The 19,987-nt window shown below is 45.2% G+C and overlaps 1 protein-coding gene across 1 annotated transcript in view; it reads right to left on the bottom strand.

Annotated features, from left to right (window-relative positions):
* LOC306777575 (alpha-1,3-mannosyl-glycoprotein 4-beta-N-acetylglucosaminyltransferase B) overlaps positions 1-19,987 on the bottom strand; it is a gene marked incomplete at both ends in the record, with an annotated part of 79,995 nt that overhangs the window by 19,753 nt on the left and 40,255 nt on the right. Inside the window, 2 exons of the mRNA XM_079268738.1 lie at positions 2,897-2,972; positions 7,589-7,667. Of these exons, the coding sequence (XP_079124864.1) occupies positions 2,897-2,972; positions 7,589-7,667 (155 nt within the window). The remainder of the gene's footprint in view (positions 1-2,896; positions 2,973-7,588; positions 7,668-19,987) is intronic.

Here is a 19,987-nt window from a genome sequence, read left to right as displayed (position 1 = left end):
TTCTAAAACTTAGACACAGGACTCGCTCTAAATCTACCGATTAGAGAGAGAGATAGACGCACATATCATGTACCAATAGATCCAGAAGCGACAGACTAACTGGATTCCCTCCTATTCATAACACCACGTAGCCAACCTATGACTGCTCCGCCGACGGACTCCAGTCCTGTCTAGGAGTTGAACCAGTAACCACTGTTTGCCCCTCACCTGCTTCTTGTCTTTCTATTCTTTCCTTCTCTCTCTTTTGTGTTTTGTGTTTTGTTTTATTTGGGTTGTTACTTTCTTTGACACTATGCCACAATGCTAGAATATCACAACATCATAATAGCGATTGAATTATTTGGGAATAATGTTTTGCTCACCTATGATTTGAATTGTGTATGATAGTAGATGTAGGTAGAAGTAGTTAGAGTCATCTGCCCAGATGCCACCTTAGTCATCTGCCCAGATGCCAATGAACTCTGAACTTGAACACCATGAACTTGACCACTATGGACCTTGAACTCTATGAACAATGAACACTGTCTGTTTTAACCACTGCTTTTGGTCTCAGGAACACTTGGACTGTCTCACCTCTTCAGGTTTCCCCACCACATGGATGCACATGCCAGCCCTTGGTTTGCTCTAAAGACCGAAGCCAACACCTCGCTCTTCAGAACAAAGGGGGGATGTTGGGGTCTGACTCTGACCATGTGGCTTAAACATGTGCTGTGGACAAAGACAATCAGGCCTTCACTGTTTCAAGCAAAGGTCTCATCCTGATTTGTAGTTGATAAGAGCAAAGGGATTTCACACTCGGGTGTGAATTCCCCCCCCCCCCAAATAACCATGGTAACCGCGGCAATCTCATTGGCCGAGAGCCAAGAGACCCGAGGACCCCTGTGGTTCGACCCCTGTTCTATAAAACTATCTGCTTCCCCCAACTCAAAGCTTTTTCCCGTCGACCTCCGTCGAACAGGGAGCACACCACGCTCTCTTCGCTCGGACACCCCCGTCCAGGCCACAGAAGAACCAGCTTTCCCCCCACGAGGGAGCCCCTCGAACCCTCATCAAACCCTGACAGGTCACGAGCCATTTCGCTGGACGAAACAGCCCGCGATAACGAATCTGCATCAGCATTCGTTCAGTGCTTTCTGCTTCTTTTTATTTTGTGCACAAACCGGCACAGAGGAGCCGACGAAGCCTCGCTCCTCTCCTGACCGATGATTACCGGGAGACCTACGGACCACGTCGTCTCAGCCGAAGTTAAACTGTCCTCCCTGCAGCGAGTACAGATCGGACCTGCGTTTGCTCCAGAGCCACGCCACGACGGACCGAAGCCGCACCAGCAAACGCCGTGCGACACACAGCGCCCGCTGCAAAGCCGCGCTGCAAGCAGCTTCCCCCTGTCCCCCTTCCCGACGAGGAAGACGGACTACTTTGCTCACGAACACTTCAACGTTGCAACGAAGCATCGACAAGTAAGGTTCTTGGCATTTGGGCATAGCTTAGCTTAAATCAACTTAAGTTTAATTCAGGCCATTCATTTATATGTTGATATTCCCGTGTTTTTGTGTGCTTAAGTTACTGTCGCGTGATATCGAGATATTGCGCAATCATTACGGAACAGAGAAGTTCCGCTATATGTGTGTATCAACTATGACTGTTTGCTTGGGATTCATTTGATTTCTTTCATTTGTTTTATTACACTTCGTGTAGTATTCTTTCCTCATTAAATCAACTCTGTGAGTGAGCTGAGGTGCGTGGCTTATCACGGCATATGTTACCGGCAGTTCAAAGACGACAGCGGTATATTTATGCGTGATAGAGCCAGCCAACTCAGGCTCACTACAACGCGGACCGCGCGCAGAAGTCTGATTCATGAGCCCCCACCTTTTTTCTCTTTCCTCCTCTCACGTAACACGCACACACAGCTCCTAGCTCTACCCCTGGGGAACCTCGTTCAAACGAGCGCCTCACAACACACGTGCTGCCCAGGCACACGTGATTACATACCGCAGCCTAACTGCCATTTTGTCCGGATCACTCGACTCCGCCATCTTTGTAGTTTCTAGCTGTAGTTCTTAAGGCCCCTCCCCTTTGGCCAGCGTCACTCGACGCCGCCATCTTTGTAGTCTCTAGCTGTAAGACTCCTTCCTGTTCACCCACAGACCCACACACACACATACACACACAGACATACACTCGCATCCATTTTATTCATTCTTTAGTTTAGGCATATAAAATTGTATGATAACGTTTGTTGGTTGCAATAGTAATTGATCTGATCATTTATTATTTTGATTTAATAAACTCTGTTATACTTTCAGGAGCAGTCGTCTGTGATTACTTGTGCATATGTATTTGATAAGACTGTATGTAGTAGCCTGTGCTCGAACTTAAAACCTTCACTGTCACTGAATGTATAGTCATACGCAGACTATTGACATTATGAGTGACTACTAATTATGAGACTTAGTTTTATCGTTTGGTTATTGGTCCCTGTTCGCAGGGTGGTGCCCCGTTTATATTAATAATGATTAATAATTGTTACATACATCAATAATTCTATTGATGTCAAGAATTCAGTTTCTTAAATGCTGATAACCCAAACACGCTCCTTTAGATCCCAACAACTGTATTATGAATGGGTTTTAGTCAGGTTATATTTCACCAGTCATGCTGTCACTGCAGGCTTTATCTGCTTTCTTTAACAACTGGGTTGTGCAATAATGGACACTTTCCTTTGTGATCAAACAAGCCTCACAACTTCTAATTAGTCGATTCAATAATTCAAGTCCCATTTATCTGCTGAAGTGGTGCTTCAGTGTGTGCTGAATGTATGTTGGTGACATACATGCATGTGTGACACCCAGGGATGATTTATCGGATGATGAATTTAGTTGTTGTATTTTACCAATAATGATGAAGCCCTTGTCAGATTCTTTGTAGGAAGAAGACAAACCAGTCCCAAGTCTGTGTTGTGATGATGCCTGAAGGAATAAAAGACAACAAATGTCAGGCAGGTTACCACATAAACGTATGAGCCAAAAGAACCATATCAACATGAATCCAGATGTAACACTTTACATTTCTTTGTAAAAACACACTCAGTATACTGACTGAATGTTTCTCTGCAGAAGGCAACTAGACGTGTCTTCCCCAATACAAACTGATAATCAGTTGGTTTACAGTGGGTATTCAGAAAGATGAGCAACAACATGACCACAGCTAACTGAATGAGCTTTCTTGGTGCCACAATAGTGTATACTGGTTTTATTGCTTTAGCATGTTCGTCACTTTGCATTTGTCTGATGTCGTGAAATCATCTTTAATATGGACTGACAACTGTTGTTTCAATTGACCGAAACTATGGGCCGATTCAAATGACACGATTTACGTGCAAACTCAATGACGTGGTCCCGACCTGGCTCTCAAGTCACAACAGAAGAGATAATAATTTATTATTACGGTATTTTCAAACTCAGTCAGGTAACGGGGGGAACGCAAAAGGAGAAAACTAGCCAGACAGCTAACCTTTAGCTCACCAGCTAGCTTTGATGGTCCAAATCAATGACCTGTGCACCCAAGCTAAGTGTTTAAACAACCAAATGTGTGCAGATAAGTCTGCAAAGATCTCCAAAATAATCCTGACAAAGGGATACAGCCACTGTGTTGAAGGTTACTGCATCCATGATGTTGAAGGAATACACTGGCACCCCACGCGTTAACATTCCTATTAGACATTAATAAGTAGCTAACTAACTTACTTTAAGCTGTCACAAGGAATCAATGCCATGGCTTGCAGTGTTGATATTTCAATTAACTATTTTGTCAGAGAAGACATGACCAGCCTGTATTAGTTTGATAGATTAGTAATATGACAGCTTACTAATGCTTGCTAATGGGACGATATTGTTGATCGTCATAGTCTTCAACCAATCAGATCTTTAGTTTGACATGTTGGGCGTATTCTTTGACGTGTCAGAGCTTCTAGCTTCTAGCGTGTTAATGTGTCTATGGTGTCGTTTTTATGATATGGTTCCCTCTGATGTGAATAATATTTGAATGGCCCGTGCTCTTCAGTGTGCGGTGGAATGCGTGTTGATTTTGACGACATGCATTGTCCGCTAATGACGCAGCATTCCGTCATGCGCGTATTCATGTATAGACTAACATTTCACTGTCGTTGACCTCGCAAATGTGTTTTTCTGTCTTCCACTTGCCCCAGCCTTACAAGAGGTTTTTGAGTTCACTTTCCAGGGACAGCAGTACACATGCACCAGACTGCCACAAGGCTCGGTTCTCTCGCTGGGACTGTTGAACCAACATTTGAAACATGACTTGTCAACTCTTGAACTTCCTGACGACGTATTGTTAATCCAATATGTGGACGACTTACTGATTGTTGCTCCATCAGCAGAGACATGCATGAGTGCAAGCCACCAGGTGCTCGCACGATTGGCTGCCTGCGGGTTTAAAGTAAGCTAAACTAAGGTTCAACTCTGCAGACCGGTTGTTGCCTTCATAGTTGCTCAAAACTCTTCTGGCCTCTCTAGTGCTCATAAAACATCAATCCTGCACCATTCAAAACCTACCACAGTAAAATACATGCTCTCTTTCCTAGGCCTGACTGCTCACATAGTCATGAGCCATCCACTTGTCATTTCGACTGAGTATGGCGTTATGGCTTTTGTAACATCCAGTGCGTTCACACTGTCAAGCCTGAGACAAGGGCGAGTTGAAAAATAACTCACACAACCGCACATTCCATGACCGCAGATCAAATGAATCCTCTGCCGGCCCACTGCTGCACAGAGGCCACAGAACAAGATGTGAAACTGAGAAATGACTTGCAGAGCCATCCGTTCTCAGATGACGAAACTGACCCAATTCTATTTAGTGACGGCTGTTGCTGTAGACATGACATAAAGGGACTTATTGCCTCCTTCGCAGTAGTCCAGCAGACACCACAGGGTTTTGTGACAGCAACTGGAACACCAATTAAACATCAAAGCACGATTATGGAACTGTCAGCAGCACTCCAGTTACCCTTTGTAAGAGCCAGAAGTGTATACATTCGTTCATTTCGAATTTTGGGCTTATTAACCATTTCATTTCTGAATTATGCTCATTGTGCAGGAACTAAAGATGTGTAAAACATATTGAAAAGCATTTATGTTCATGATTGACACTCTTTTTTCTTGATTTAATGACAGCCGGTGCAAAACCCGAAGAGCTGCATTAGACACGGGAGCATATCGTTTTTCTACCGTGTGACAGAATATATTATTTGTGTATTTAGTTCACGCTTTGTTGCGTAAAATAAAGACAAAATGAAAAGAGTTAAACGATCTCCTGTCATTCGTAAGGAAATGAAGTCAATGTGTCTGCAGCTCATTTGTGGCTTAATAATGAACGACACCGACGGACCGCCGCTACAATACCCACAAAAGTCGCAGTAATAAAATGTAAAGGACACCACAGCAGTAACAATGCAGCTGATGAAGCAGCTAAAAAAGAGGGACGCTACAAAGCTCCCTATCAAATGGTTGTATCAGACCAACCAGATCAGACACATTTGAATAAAAACGACATAATCACCTTGCAGAAAGAAGCAGGTGCTTATGAGCAGTCAGTGGAAAGAAAAAGGAACTACATTGGTGGCATCCCTATCTAAAAGCAATGGTAGAGCAGTATGTTACTGAGTGCAAAATATGTAATGAACATAATGCCAAACCAACAGTGAAACCAACCATGGGCAGCTTTCCAGTTCCTACAGCGCCATGGCAAGAAATAATGATCGATTATACGGACATGGGACCAGGACAACGAGTTGGGGGTTACATGTACATGTTGGTAATAGTCGACTCTTTCTCAAAGTGGGTGGAGGCAGTCCCCACTAAAAAAAGAGGATGCCGCATCAGTAATAAAGTATTTAATAAATCAACATATCCCTAGGCATGGACTCCCTATGAGGATAAGATCGGATAATAGTACATATTTTTCAAGCAAGGACCTAAAAAAGGTAGAGGCTGTGTTAAACATAACGCACTCTTACGGTTCAGTGTATCACCCGCAGTCTCAGGGGAAGGTTGAGAGAGCAAACAGAACTCTCAAGGACAAGATGGCAAAAGCCTGCAGAGAAACCGGCCTCAAATGGGTGGAGGCCCTGCCACATGTGCTCGTGAGCATTAGATCATCAATAAAGAGTAGTACGGGTTTTTCTCCCCATGAACTAGTAACAGGAAAGAGGATGCCAGGACCGGCATCCAGTGGCCCTCTGACAGAGCCTGTAGAACTATCAAGTATAGAGGGTAAAGTATACTATGATGCACCAACAATATTGGTAGCTTCCCTCTCTCAATAGGCGCAGAATCAGCAGAGGCAAGCCAAGGATCGGGCTCCCCCGACAGAACCCGTGAAAGAAGGAGATTGGGTTTGGTTAAAAGTCATCAAAAGAAAATGGACTGAACCAAGGTGGACAGGACCTTACAAAATAGAGGCTACCACTACACATTCAGTGAGACTTGAGAAAAAAGGATCAAACTGGTATCATCAGACTCGGTGTGCAAAGGCACAAGATCCGACAAGGTCAATGGCAGCGACAAGAGCCGACTTGTAGGTACTGCCCACGAATGACAACCAAAGTTAGATTTGCACCAACTGGCAAAAAGACAGGAAAAGCAGGAAAATATTCTGTGATTTTTCCAAACAAATCGCTTGTTGTGCTGGTTGCAGTAAAGTGTCTATGGAATCCAATGGACTTACACATTTGGCTCAAAGAGCCACAGAGCGACATGAACTCAAACCAACCAAACTCAAACTCACCGCTAAATTCTCAAAGAAAGCAGACTGTACCAGTTTTGTCTATTGCTCTGGAGCTCACATTTTTAACACCACAAATATAAAAAACACATTACGGCATTTGGCAGAGTCTTATCTTTCTCACGGTATCCATATTTTGGCACTCAGACTCCTGCTAATTTGTTCAAAGGTGGTTTTGTTCAACATCACTGTAATGTTTCTTAATCAGTCTGCCTCTAACACCAGGTTCTCTCTCTCTCTCTCTCTCTCTCTCTCTCTCTCTCTCTCTCTCTCTCTCTCTCTCTCTCTCATATTTTCAAGAGTATGAATCAAGAGTATGAATCTAAAATGCAGAAAAGAGAAAAGCGATACCTCAATAGAACCTCAACGATCTAGTTTGTAATGTACTTGATCCAGTTACTTCATGATCCTTCTTCATGTCAGAAGTGGTGCACTGTTTGGTCAGTTGGTGTTTCACCTGCAATGTGATGCCTCTGGACCTGGACTCATCTGGTGGAACAGGGTTCCCTTTTATCTTCCAACTCAACTTTACTCAAAGGTCACCCACGGCATGCCCACTTTTCCCCTTTAGTGTGACAGAAGTGTCAGTTCTCTCTCTCACACACACACACACACACATTGTTGTTGTGGGTGTTTTGTGTTGCCTTGCCAGGCATCAACACCTGAGATGAAAGCCAAGACCTGCTCGATGGCAGTAATGGAACCAACTCGCGCGCGCGCACGCACGCACGCACGCACGCACGCACGCACGCACGCACGCACACACACACAGGTTACTCACATTGCTGGGCAGCACTTCCACTGTGGTGTTGTGGAATTTATCTCCACTCGTCTCTATATTTCCGCTCCGAAGCACGTACCTACAGTAGAGAGGACAGCACAGTTGTAACTCCATTTCATTTGGACACATTCATCTCGCTACTTTTATTCATTTATCCAAAAAAAAATAAAAGTCCAAATGGAAAATTAAAAGAGAGATCATTTAAATGATTGTCATTTTACTACATTACTAGGAATAACCAGGCCATGAATTTAAAAGGAAAATTGTACATAATACATAATGATTTATAAATGTTCAGTAAAAATGAAAGAAAGTGGACACAGTCTCAGTGACGTCACCCATTGGTTTGTGGATTGCAGCCTCGAGTTCGGCATCTTGGTTTTTAGCAACCAGTGAGCTAAAGTGAGCTAAATGACCATGTTCGGACGGCGGAGGAGTGAGGTAGAGACGCTGTATATGGCTCTTGTAGCGGTAGTGACCTGTCAATCTCAAAGTAGCCAGGCCCTAAATCATACTCCACTTTATGGTCTATTGACTCGAAATGGACCATCATTTACCAAATGAACATCATGCTGTGTTGAAGAAGACTTGAAACTAGAGATTGAGACCATAAACTCATGTTTACAATGTTTACTGAGGTAAGAAATCAAGAGAGAAGTAGAGTCATTTTCTCACAGACTTCTATACAACCAGACTTCTTTTTACAAACAGAAGAGTTGCCCCCTGGTGGCCCATGGACAGAATGGAAGGTTAAGGCACTTCCTCATTGGCTATATATATATATATATAGCTATATATATATAGCTATATATATATATATATATATATATATATATATAGCCATATATATATATATATATAGCCCACAGTGTATGAATGTTAGATAGTCCTGATGGTCGCTGAACACATGAAATGCGTTCTCTCATGGCCAGTTGTTTTGAGCGTGATGGAAGACTCACCCTTTCTGTTAACAGTCCTAGTGAGAGGGAGGTCAAACGTCAAAGGTACTTCGTCCATATTTATGATGTCGTCTGGTCCAATGGAGTTGCTGACCAGCGCTTGTCCGTGTTCTAATCGACAGGCCCTTTCGTTGCATGAATCTGAAACACCAAGACGGTCCACCTCTGAAATCTCCAATGTTCTTTTCGGTGGCGAGGGCTTTAGCCTTCAGTCTGATTTGCACGGTGGAAACACCTCGACCGTCTGCTCTCTGTGTGTTCACCCAATCCTCAAGAGTGTTTTCAATATCAGGCCACCTGCTTTTCCTGCCTCTGAAGGCTTTTGTCATCTTTTTGCAGCAGCTCAGTTCTTCGGCCTGGCGTCTCCAGCGTCTCACCATCAAATCATTGACGCCGAGCGAATGTGCAGAAGCTCTATTTCCTTCTTCGACAGCCAGGCGGATCGCTTTTAACTTAAAAGCAGCATCATATGCATTTCTTCGTGTACCGGTTTTCTCCATGGCGAGCGAGGCGAGATGCGTGGAATGAATGAAACTCAGTGGCTGGACACGCTTTTATCCGTCTGGGGTCAAATCACGAGCATGCATTCATCCGCCGCGTGCGATCGGCTCCGCCCAGTGCGAATACAGGTGTGTTATGTATTCATCCCCCATATGCTCCGTGGTGAGACGGCGCCATACAGCGATCATAGTTCGTCGATTGTTGGCCACAATTGTGGCAAATCTTCTAGATATATTCCAGATATGATCTTATGATATGATCACCGGAAATAGTCCAGACATATTAAAATAAAAGTCCGAAAAAAAAGTCCGCGCAACATCATCATACCAGCCATTGTAAACACAATTATACATGAACTAAGATCATACAAAACATTTTTCTCTCACTCAAAAACACGCACACAAAAAAAACTCTTGAACAAGTTTTGTAGAACAAGTTTTGTAGACCTGGAAAAAAAAAAAAAAACTGGAAAAAACGAGTCTGCATTTGAGTCCTTGAACACACCACATCATGAACCGGGGCAAATCCGCCCCTGAGCTTGCGTTGTCGTCCTCATTACGCTGTCCCCTTAATCTCGTACTATCCCAGACTTTCAGAACCCGTTGGTGAAGGTGGATTCTGTCACACTGTTCCGAGCTGTTAGGATCCACTGGCAGACTTGAGAAAAAGCTGATCTTCTCTGCTCATAGCTCTGAATAGCATTTACGGCTAACTGGCTTGCTGCTGTTAGACCGGAACTGGAAGTTGCGGTTGTTGTTGTGGCGGAGAAAAGCTACGGAAAAATCCATATATAAAGCGCACCGGACTATAAGCCGACGCCTCAAAGCATGGGGTAAAAAGTAGCGGCTTGTAGTCCGATACATTTTCTTTTGAAAATATTTTTTGGATAATTAAATTTTTTCATTTAATTACCAAAATAAACATTCAGCTGTGGGAAGAGAGTTGCTTCAGTGTGTTAGTGGTTAGTAGACTTAATTGTTGTCTAAACACAACAGTTGAGGTTGTAAGATACAGACCGAAGCGCTACACTGTGCACCAGTATTAACTGTTAACACTAACAGTTTTGTTGATCACATCAAGGAATTAGAGCCACTGAGTGTTGCCGTTTACTAGGAAGTAAAATGACTAACCAAGAACCACTGGGCAGGAGCTGAATCACCCCAGGAGTCAGACAACCCTGCTCTACAAGATGCGGTTGCTGGTCTCCTCAATCTCACCTTAGAGGATAGAGATAGTCTTGATAGCTATAATGCTATCTCATGCAATGAGAAAATAAGGAGTTAGTGGCTTATGTAAATCACCCAACCGGGAAGCCACAACGTACTGTTCCAGACGTCCTTGGAGAAATACTCCTTTATCACCGAAAAACTCAGTTGCAAGCTGTAGAAAATCAGAGGCAGACTGAACAGCTGCAACAAAAAGCTCTGCTCACCCAAAGAGAACTTACAGAGTTGCAGCAAAGCTACCACGTTGCACAGCAGGGAAAAATCATCCTGCAACAAGAAGCCCTGGTCGCTCAAACAGAGCTTGACCAGCTGCAGAACAGCTATTAAGGTGTACTGCAAGACCATGCCACTCCAGTCAATTCTCCTCATGCAGCGTGTTGGGCTCTGGCCTATGGCTTAAACATGTGCTGTGGACAAAGAGAATCTGGCCTTCGCTTTTTCAAGCAAAGGTCTCATCCTGACTTGTAGTTTGATGAGAACAAGCCTCCTCTGGGTGAAATCTCACACTCAGGTGTGAATTCCCCCTCCCCCCAAAAACCTATGGTCCAATCTCATTGGCCGAAGGCCAGGCGAACCCAGGACCCCTGTGGTTCAGTCACTGTTCTATAAAACTGTTTTTAGTTCACACTTCTATGCTTTTTCCCGTCGACCTCGGTTGAGACAGGGAGCACACAACTCTCTCTCTTCGCCCGGACCTTCGTCCTGGACGCATGAAGACACATCGGCCTCTCCTCCCCCCCCTCCAGCACGACGGAGGCCACGAGGAAGCGACGGCCCTTCAACCCTACTCAAACCCTGACAAGCCGTTTCGCTGGATGAAACAGCCCGCGATAACGAATCTGCTTCAGCGATCAGTTCAGCGCTTTTTGCTCCTTTTTCTTTTGGTGCACACATTCCGGCGAAGGAAAGACGACAACGCCTCCCTCCTTCACCGACGATTCCCGGTAAGACGCACGGACCACGCCGTCAGCCGAAGTTAGATCACCCTCCCTGCCGCGAGGACAGATCACGTCTGCGTTTGCTCCAGAGCGAGCTGCGCCACGACAGACCGAAACAGCGCCAGCTCAACGCCGCGCTGAGAAGCACCCCCCCCCCCCTTCCTCTCGAAGAAAAAGGACAACTTTGCTCACGAACCCTTCAACGTTGCAACGAAGCATCTACAAGTAAGATTCTTGGCATTTGGGCATAGCTTAGCTTAAATTAACTTAAGTTTAATTCAGGCCATTCATTTATATGTTGATATTCCCGTGTTTTTGTGTATTTTAAGTTACTGTCGCGTGATATCGAGATATTGCGCAATCATTACGGACCAGAGAAGTTCCGTTGTATTCGTGTAACTGCTATGACTGTTTCTTTGGGATTATTTTCATTCATTGTCTTCCACTCCGTGTGGAAGTTCTCTTTTCATTAACTCGACTCGGTGAGTGAGCTGAGGTGCGTGGTTTATCACGGCATAAGTTACCGGCAGTTCAAAGACGACAGCGGTATATTTATGCATGATAGAACCAGCAAGCAGGCTCCCTACCACATCGCACGCCGAAGCGTGATTCACTTCGAGTTCTCGCTCCTTTTTCTCTTTCCTCCTTTCACGAAACACGCACACACACAGCTCCTAGCTCTACCCCTGGGGAACCTCGTTCAAACGAGCGCCTCACATCACGTCCTGCCCAGGCACACGTGAATTACATACAGCAGCCTAACTGCCATTTTGGTCCGCGTCACTCGACTCCGCCATCTTTGTAGTTTTTAGCTGTAGTTCTTAAGGCCCCTCCCCTTTGGCCAGCGTCACTCGACGCCGCCATCTTTGTAGTCTTTAGCGTAGCTGTAAGACTCCTTCCTGTTCACCCACAGACACACACATACACATACACACACAGACATACACCCTCATCCATTTTATTCATTCTTTAGTTTAGGCATATAAAATTGTATGATAACGTTTGTTGGTTGCAATATTAATTGATTTGATCATTTATTATTTTGATTCAATAAACTCTGTTATACTTTCAGGAGCAGTCGTCTGTGATTACTTGTGCATATGTATTTGATAAGACTGTATGTAGTAGCCTGTGCTCGAACTTAAAACCCTTCACTGTCACTGAATGTATAGTCATACGCAGACTATTGACATTATGAGTGACTACTAATTATGAGACTTAGTTTTATCGTTTGGTTATTGGTCCCTGTTCGCAGGGTGGTGCCCCGTTTTTATTAATAATCATTAATAATTGTTACATACATCAATAATTCTATTGATGTCAAGAATTCAGTTTCTTAAATGCTGATAACCCAAACACGCTCCTTTAGATCCCAACATAATGGTGCCCCGTGTGAGGGTACGTTATTCCAGTTTTGTTACAGTATATATGCACATTAATCCATAATTATTTTTGAATAATTAATTTTCCAAAAAAATATTTTTTTCGAAAGATTATTTTTTTCTTCTTTTGAATGATCCAATTTCCTGAAATTTATTTCCCAAAATAGGTAGGCTTTGATCTTCAAAATCTTGTCTTATTGTAATTAAATTTTTGATTTTAAATCCAGATTTTTAATCTTAATCTTTAATTCCCTTCTCGAAATTTTATTTCGTTTCCAGGTTTAATTATTCGTTTAATTTCTTAAACTAACAGCCAGCTGTGTAGTAGATTTGATCGTTTAATTTGTAATACCTTGCTTGTTTTCTTAAATCCCTCCAAAGAAGTTACACACAGCTGTCACAGGCCCAAAGTGCTAAACCACATTAGCATTTTCGCACCTCTGGCTGCAAAGCAGTAGTGATACCTCAGAGCAGCAACAGTAGAAACGTAAGTCACAGAGCTAGACATTTCACTGTGCGCCTGCATGAACCGTAACACTAACAGTAATAAACATCTAACAGTAGAAATCCTAAGTTACAGAACTAGACATTTCACTGAGAACCGTAAACACGAACAGTTTCCGTTCTAACACTAGGGAATTAACAACCATTGGGAGTCGTGCTCATTAGAGAGAATGAGCAACGAGAAATCCCCCATTCCTGGAGCTGTAGCTCCAGAAGACACCGCATTACGAGATGCGGTGGCTGATGTCCTCGGACTCACAGCAAAGGAAAGAGAGTACTTTGCAAAATACACTGCTGTCCTATGCGACGAGCAATTAGAGCAGCTGGTGGCTTATGTAAATAACCCAGCAGGTAACAGAGAGCGCCTGATTCAGGACGTAATCGGCGAAATACTGCTCATCTACCATCAGAAAATGCAGCTGCAAGCTGCCCGAACCCGGGCACAGAGCGACGAGCAGCAACGCGAGATCTGGACACTCCGAACAGAGGTTCAGGAGTTGTCACGTGACTGTAGAGCCCTACAGTCAGAAAATAGTAGCCTGCGCAGTGACCTCAGAGAGGTCAACCTAGAACTCTCTAAAGCATCAGAGAGTGATGACAAACTGAAAGCGCTTCAAGGTGTTCCAGCAACCCCGGTAGGTACTGCTACCCCCTACCGAGCCTTTCAGCCCAGTCATTTCTTGGTCTCGGCTCCCTCATTCCCCGAGACCCGAACCACCTTGCATTTCTTGAAAGCGACATCCCCAACCAGGAGGAGAGAGGACCAACACCAGGTCCTAGTCGGCCCAGGTGGCTTCAAAACCACCTCAGGCGAACGAGATCCTCCACGCAGTTCACGAGCGCGACAAGAACTGACCCCATCCCCCTCAGGGAGGGAGGATGATCATCGTTACCACCATCATGAGTATGGAGACTCAGACGACTCGGACGGCCCAGGCCCCATCAACCTTGGAGGCCTGCGTACTCGACAGATTGAGTCTCTGGTAAAAGACGTAGAGCGCTTTAATCCCGATAATCACGACTCGAGCATCGATGACTACCTAAGGGAGATCGATCGCTGCCTCCTCGACCTATTGCGCCCCTCATCGCGCGAAAAGCTAAAGCTAGTGTGGAAAACCACAGCGCGAAGCGTCCACGCTTTCATTGAAACGCTCCAGCCGAGCATCCGCGACCGCTATTCATCCCTTTGTCACGCCCTTAGGGAGGAGTACTCCCTGTACACCGACCCAGCTTCTGCCACCCTCGGCGCCTTTGCCATTTCCCAGGAAAGGCTAGAGTCTCCGAGAGACTACTTCAGGCGCTTGAGATCTGCGTACTTCCAAGGACGTAACGCCCCAGGTCTAGAAGAAGACCATGCCTTCAAGTCGCTATTCTTGCACAATCTCCACGACAACGTGAGATACGCTGTTACTATGCACTGCAGAACGAGTAACCTCACCATGCCAGAGATTAGGAAATATGCGCAACTTGCATGGAAGACACGCGGACGGCCGACAAATCGGTACGAAGACACCGCCATAGTCTTAGGCATCCAACAGTCGAGCGACCCCGACCTAGCGTCGGAAGACGACGAGAGGACTTGGCCTAGCGAGCCCTGGTCACCCCCGAGGAACAGACGACCCTGGCGGTCGAAAGACCAACGGAACCAGGGGGGTGAAAGACGCCCTCAAGGGCAACACATCAGGTAACGCTGACTCGCAGCCCACCTGACTCAGCCAAGTGACCTTTCCCCCTGCTGCCAAGTCGACGTGGTAGGGGGGGGGAAGAGAACTCAGCACACTTCCGGAAACGACCACTCCCATTTTCGCACCTCGTTCTTCAACCTTCTTGGGCGACCTTGTTCGCAAAGGCAATGCCCGTTATGTATAAATCTATACATATTCTTCAGTCCTACTGGGGGGTCATAACACTCTTGCTCTACCCGACTCCGGGTCAGAAACGAGCCTCATGTGTTCCCCCACCTTTTCGCATACACCTCTAGGGTACCACAACCTTAGAGGCCCTTCGAGCACCCTTTCGAGCACCCTAGCTCGTAAAACCTTTGGTCAACTAAGCCTTCTTCTCCTGCTCTGTCAGCATGAGCCACCTCCAGCTTGTTCAACGAAACCACCGCCTTCTTTCAGCCGAGTCATCACCCGGGCCTGTCAAGTCGCCAGTGCCGTAGGTAACTGAACTTGACCTGTGCGCCGGACCTGTCTCCATCTCTAATTAGGAGGGTGGGGGGAGGGAGATATCACCAGCCCGCCATGACACACTCCAGAGTGAAACTGTTCGCGACGTTTCCCTGAGTGCTGGCGGTAACGTGGGATATCTGCCCTCGCCACTTGAACAGCGCGAGGGGGGTGGGCTCTCTGACAACAGAAACTTAGAGAGATGCACTTCACAGGAAGTACACTCTAATCTCGCCAGTGCCGAAACCAACCGGCAGAATGGCAGCTTACTATTGACTACTGACGTTTAACTGCATGCTTCAACTCACCCTGTAGACATGCACTAACCGCTAACACAGCCTACTTCAACCAGAACAGTTGCATGACCTGACAAATCATTGCAACTGTAAACTGATGCTCCACTCTCATAGAGAACCCTTTGCATGCTTTATAGACTCTACCAGAAGTAACCAAAGAGGACATAACCTCTGCCGTAGCAGTCAGATTTAACCCAGGACCTCATCCGAGAAGGCTCAGCTGTCAACAGCGGGAGCAGCGAAAGACCAGCCTAGCTAGTCACACTAGCCGTGCTAATGAAATCTGTAAATCTGCTACCACTACTGTTATGCAACCCTCACAGGTACCTCTGGCCTATAGTCTTGGCAACGCAACTCCAATATCGATAGATTCCAAAACTTAGACACAGGACTCGCTCTAAATCTACCGATTAGAGAGAGGTAGACGCACATATCATGTACTAATAGATCCAGAAGCGACAGACTAAACTGGATTCCCTCCTATTCGTAACACCACGTAGCCAACCTACGACTGCTCCGCCGACGGACTCCAGTCCTGTCTAGGAGTTGAACCAGTAACCACTGTTTGCCCCTCACCTGCTTCTTGTCTTTCTATTCTTTCCTTCTCTCTCTTTTGTGTTTTGTTTTGTTTATTTGGGTTGTTACTTTCTTTGACACTGTGCCGCAATGCTAGATTATCACAACATCATAATAGCGATTGAATTATTTGGGAATAATGTTTTGCTCACCTATGATTTGAATTGTGTATGATAGTAGATGTAGGTAGAAGTAGTTAAAGTCATCTGCCCAGATGCCACCTTAGTCATCTGCCCAGATGCCAATGAACTCTGAACTTGAACACCATGAACTTGACCACTATGAACCTTGAACTCTATGAACAATGAACACTGCCTGTTTTAACCACTGCTTTTGGTCTCAGGAACACTTGGACTGTCTCACCTCTTCAGGTTTCCCCACCACATGGATGCACATGCCAGCCCTTGGTTTGCTCTAAAGACCGAAGCCAACATCTCGCTCTTCAGAACAAAGGGGGGATGTTGGGGTCTGACTCTGACCATGTGGCTTAAACATGTGCTGTGGACAAAGACAATCAGGCCTTCACTGTTTCAAGCAAAGGTCTCATCCTGATTTGTACAGTTTTGTTGATCACATCAAGGAATTAGAGCCACTGAGTGTTGCCGTTTACTAGGAAGTAAAATGACTAACCAAGAACCACTGGGCAGGAGCTGAATCACCCCAGGAGTCAGACAACCCTGCTCTACAAGATGCGGTTGCTGGTCTCCTCAATCTCACCTTAGAGGATAGAGATAGTCTTGATAGCTATAATGCTATCTCATGCAATGAGAAAATAAGGAGTTAGTGGCTTATGTAAATCACCCAACCGGGAAGCCACAACGTACTGTTCCAGACGTCCTTGGAGAAATACTCCTTTATCACCGAAAAACTCAGTTGCAAGCTGTAGAAAATCAGAGGCAGACTGAACAGCTGCAACAAAAAGCTCTGCTCACCCAAAGAGAACTTACAGAGTTGCAGCAAAGCTACCACGTTGCACAGCAGGGAAAAATCATCCTGCAACAAGAAGCCCTGGTCGCTCAAACAGAGCTTGACCAGCTGCAGAACAGCTATTAAGGTGTACTGCAAGACCATGCCACTCCAGTCAATTCTCCTCATGCAGCGTGTTGGGCTCTGGCCTATGGCTTAAACATGTGCTGTGGACAAAGAGAATCTGGCCTTCGCTTTTTCAAGCAAAGGTCTCATCCTGACTTGTAGTTTGATGAGAACAAGCCTCCTCTGGGTGAAATCTCACACTCAGGTGTGAATTCCCCCTCCCCCCAAAAACCTATGGTCCAATCTCATTGGCCGAAGGCCAGGCGAACCCAGGACCCCTGTGGTTCAGTCACTGTTCTATAAAACTGTTTTTAGTTCACACTTCTATGCTTTTTCCCGTCGACCTCGGTTGAGACAGGGAGCACACAACTCTCTCTCTTCGCCCGGACCTTCGTCCTGGACGCATGAAGACACATCGGCCTCTCCTCCCCCCCCTCCAGCACGACGGAGGCCACGAGGAAGCAACGGCCCTTCAACCCTACTCAAACCCTGACAAGCCGTTTCGCTGGATGAAACAGCCCGCGATAACGAATCTGCTTCAGCGATCAGTTCAGCGCTTTTTGCTCCTTTTTCTTTTGGTGCACACATTCCGGCGAAGGAAAGACGACAACGCCTCCCTCCTTCACCGACGATTCCCGGTAAGACGCACGGACCACGCCGTCAGCCGAAGTTAGATCACCCTCCCTGCCGCGAGGACAGATCACGTCTGCGTTTGCTCCAGAGCGAGCTGCGCCACGACAGACCGAAACAGCGCCAGCTCAACGCCGCGCTGAGAAGCACCCCCCCCCCCTTCCTCTCGAAGAAAAAGGACAACTTTGCTCACGAACCCTTCAACGTTGCAACGAAGCATCTACAAGTAAGATTCTTGGCATTTGGGCATAGCTTAGCTTAAATTAACTTAAGTTTAATTCAGGCCATTCATTTATATGTTGATATTCCCGTGTTTTTGTGTATTTTAAGTTACTGTCGCGTGATATCGAGATATTGCGCAATCATTACGGACGAGAGAAGTTCCGTTGTATTCGTGTAACTGCTATGACTGTTTCTTTGGGATTATTTTCATTCATTGTCTTCCACTCCGTGTGGAAGTTCTCTTTTCATTAACTCGACTCGGTGAGTGAGCTGAGGTGCGTGGTTTATCACGGCATAAGTTACCGGCAGTTCAAAGACGACAGCGGTATATTTATGCATGATAGAACCAGCAAGCAGGCTCCCTACCACATCGCACGCCGAAGCGTGATTCACTTCGAGTTCTCGCTCCTTTTTCTCTTTCCTCCTTTCACGAAACACGCACACACACAGCTCCTAGCTCTACCCCTGGGGAACCTCGTTCAAACGAGCGCCTCACATCACGTCCTGCCCAGGCACACGTGAATTACATACAGCAGCCTAACTGCCATTTTGGTCCGCGTCACTCGACTCCGCCATCTTTGTAGTTTTTAGCTGTAGTTCTTAAGGCCCCTCCCCTTTGGCCAGCGTCACTCGACGCCGCCATCTTTGTAGTCTTTAGCGTAGCTGTAAGACTCCTTCCTGTTCACCCACAGACACACACATACACATACACACACAGACATACACCCTCATCCATTTTATTCATTCTTTAGTTTAGGCATATAAAATTGTATGATAACGTTTGTTGGTTGCAATATTAATTGATTTGATCATTTATTATTTTGATTCAATAAACTCTGTTATACTTTCAGGAGCAGTCGTCTGTGATTACTTGTGCATATGTATTTGATAAGACTGTATGTAGTAGCCTGTGCTCGAACTTAAAACCCTTCACTGTCACTGAATGTATAGTCATACGCAGACTATTGACATTATGAGTGACTACTAATTATGAGACTTAGTTTTATCGTTTGGTTATTGGTCCCTGTTCGCAGGGTGGTGCCCCGTTTTTATTAATAATCATTAATAATTGTTACATACATCAATAATTCTATTGATGTCAAGAATTCAGTTTCTTAAATGCTGATAACCCAAACACGCTCCTTTAGATCCCAACAAGCGTGTCGACGTTGCTCATAGCTCTGAATAGCATTTACGGCTAACTGGCTTGGCAACAACAGCTATTCAGAGCTATGAGCAACAACAGTTATTGCCTCATTGCTTTTCGTTTGGTAGCCGTGAGAGACCTTAGTCTGTAATGAAAGTATGTCTGCATGAAAAGATGTACAAAGATATATTATATATTCGCTAATGCTAATCGCGGTTAGCATTTCCCCATTGGCCGTAATGTTAAAATTAGCTTAGAAGCTAGCAACATGTTATGATGTTCATAGAAGAAGACAACTTTAGTACTGTTGAAAGCATCTTGCTGTTCAACGGGGACACTTGCGGCTTATAGACCAGTGCGGCTTATCTATGTACAAATTCTTTATTCTGTTGAAAATCAGCTGGTGCGGCCTATACACCGGTGCGCTCTATAGTCTGGAAAGTACGGTATTAATTAGTATAATTCTGGATTATTGGGCATAAATACGGCAACAAAGCTGGTTTAACGTAGCCTCACACGGGGCACCAAAATGTTGGGATCTGGCAGGAGCATGTTTAGTTATCAGCAAGTATAAAAACTAAATTATTGACATCAATAAAATTATTGATATCAATAAGATTATAAACAAATAACGGGGCACCACCCTGAGATCAGAGACCAATAACCAAATTATAAATTGACTCAAAATTGGTGTTCACTCACAATGTCAATAGTCAAAGTACTATTCCACACTGTTGAACAGTGAAGGTATGAATTCGAGCACAGGCCACGATATCCATCTGTTATCACAATGCACAAGTAATCACAGAAAGCTG

Source organism: Melanostigma gelatinosum, assembly GCF_949748355.1.
Source record: "Melanostigma gelatinosum genome assembly, chromosome: 5".
Classification (NCBI taxonomy): domain Eukaryota; kingdom Metazoa; phylum Chordata; class Actinopteri; order Perciformes; family Zoarcidae; genus Melanostigma; species Melanostigma gelatinosum.
Note: the sequence above shows the minus strand (reverse complement) of the source record. Positions and strands in the feature narration are given on the sequence as shown.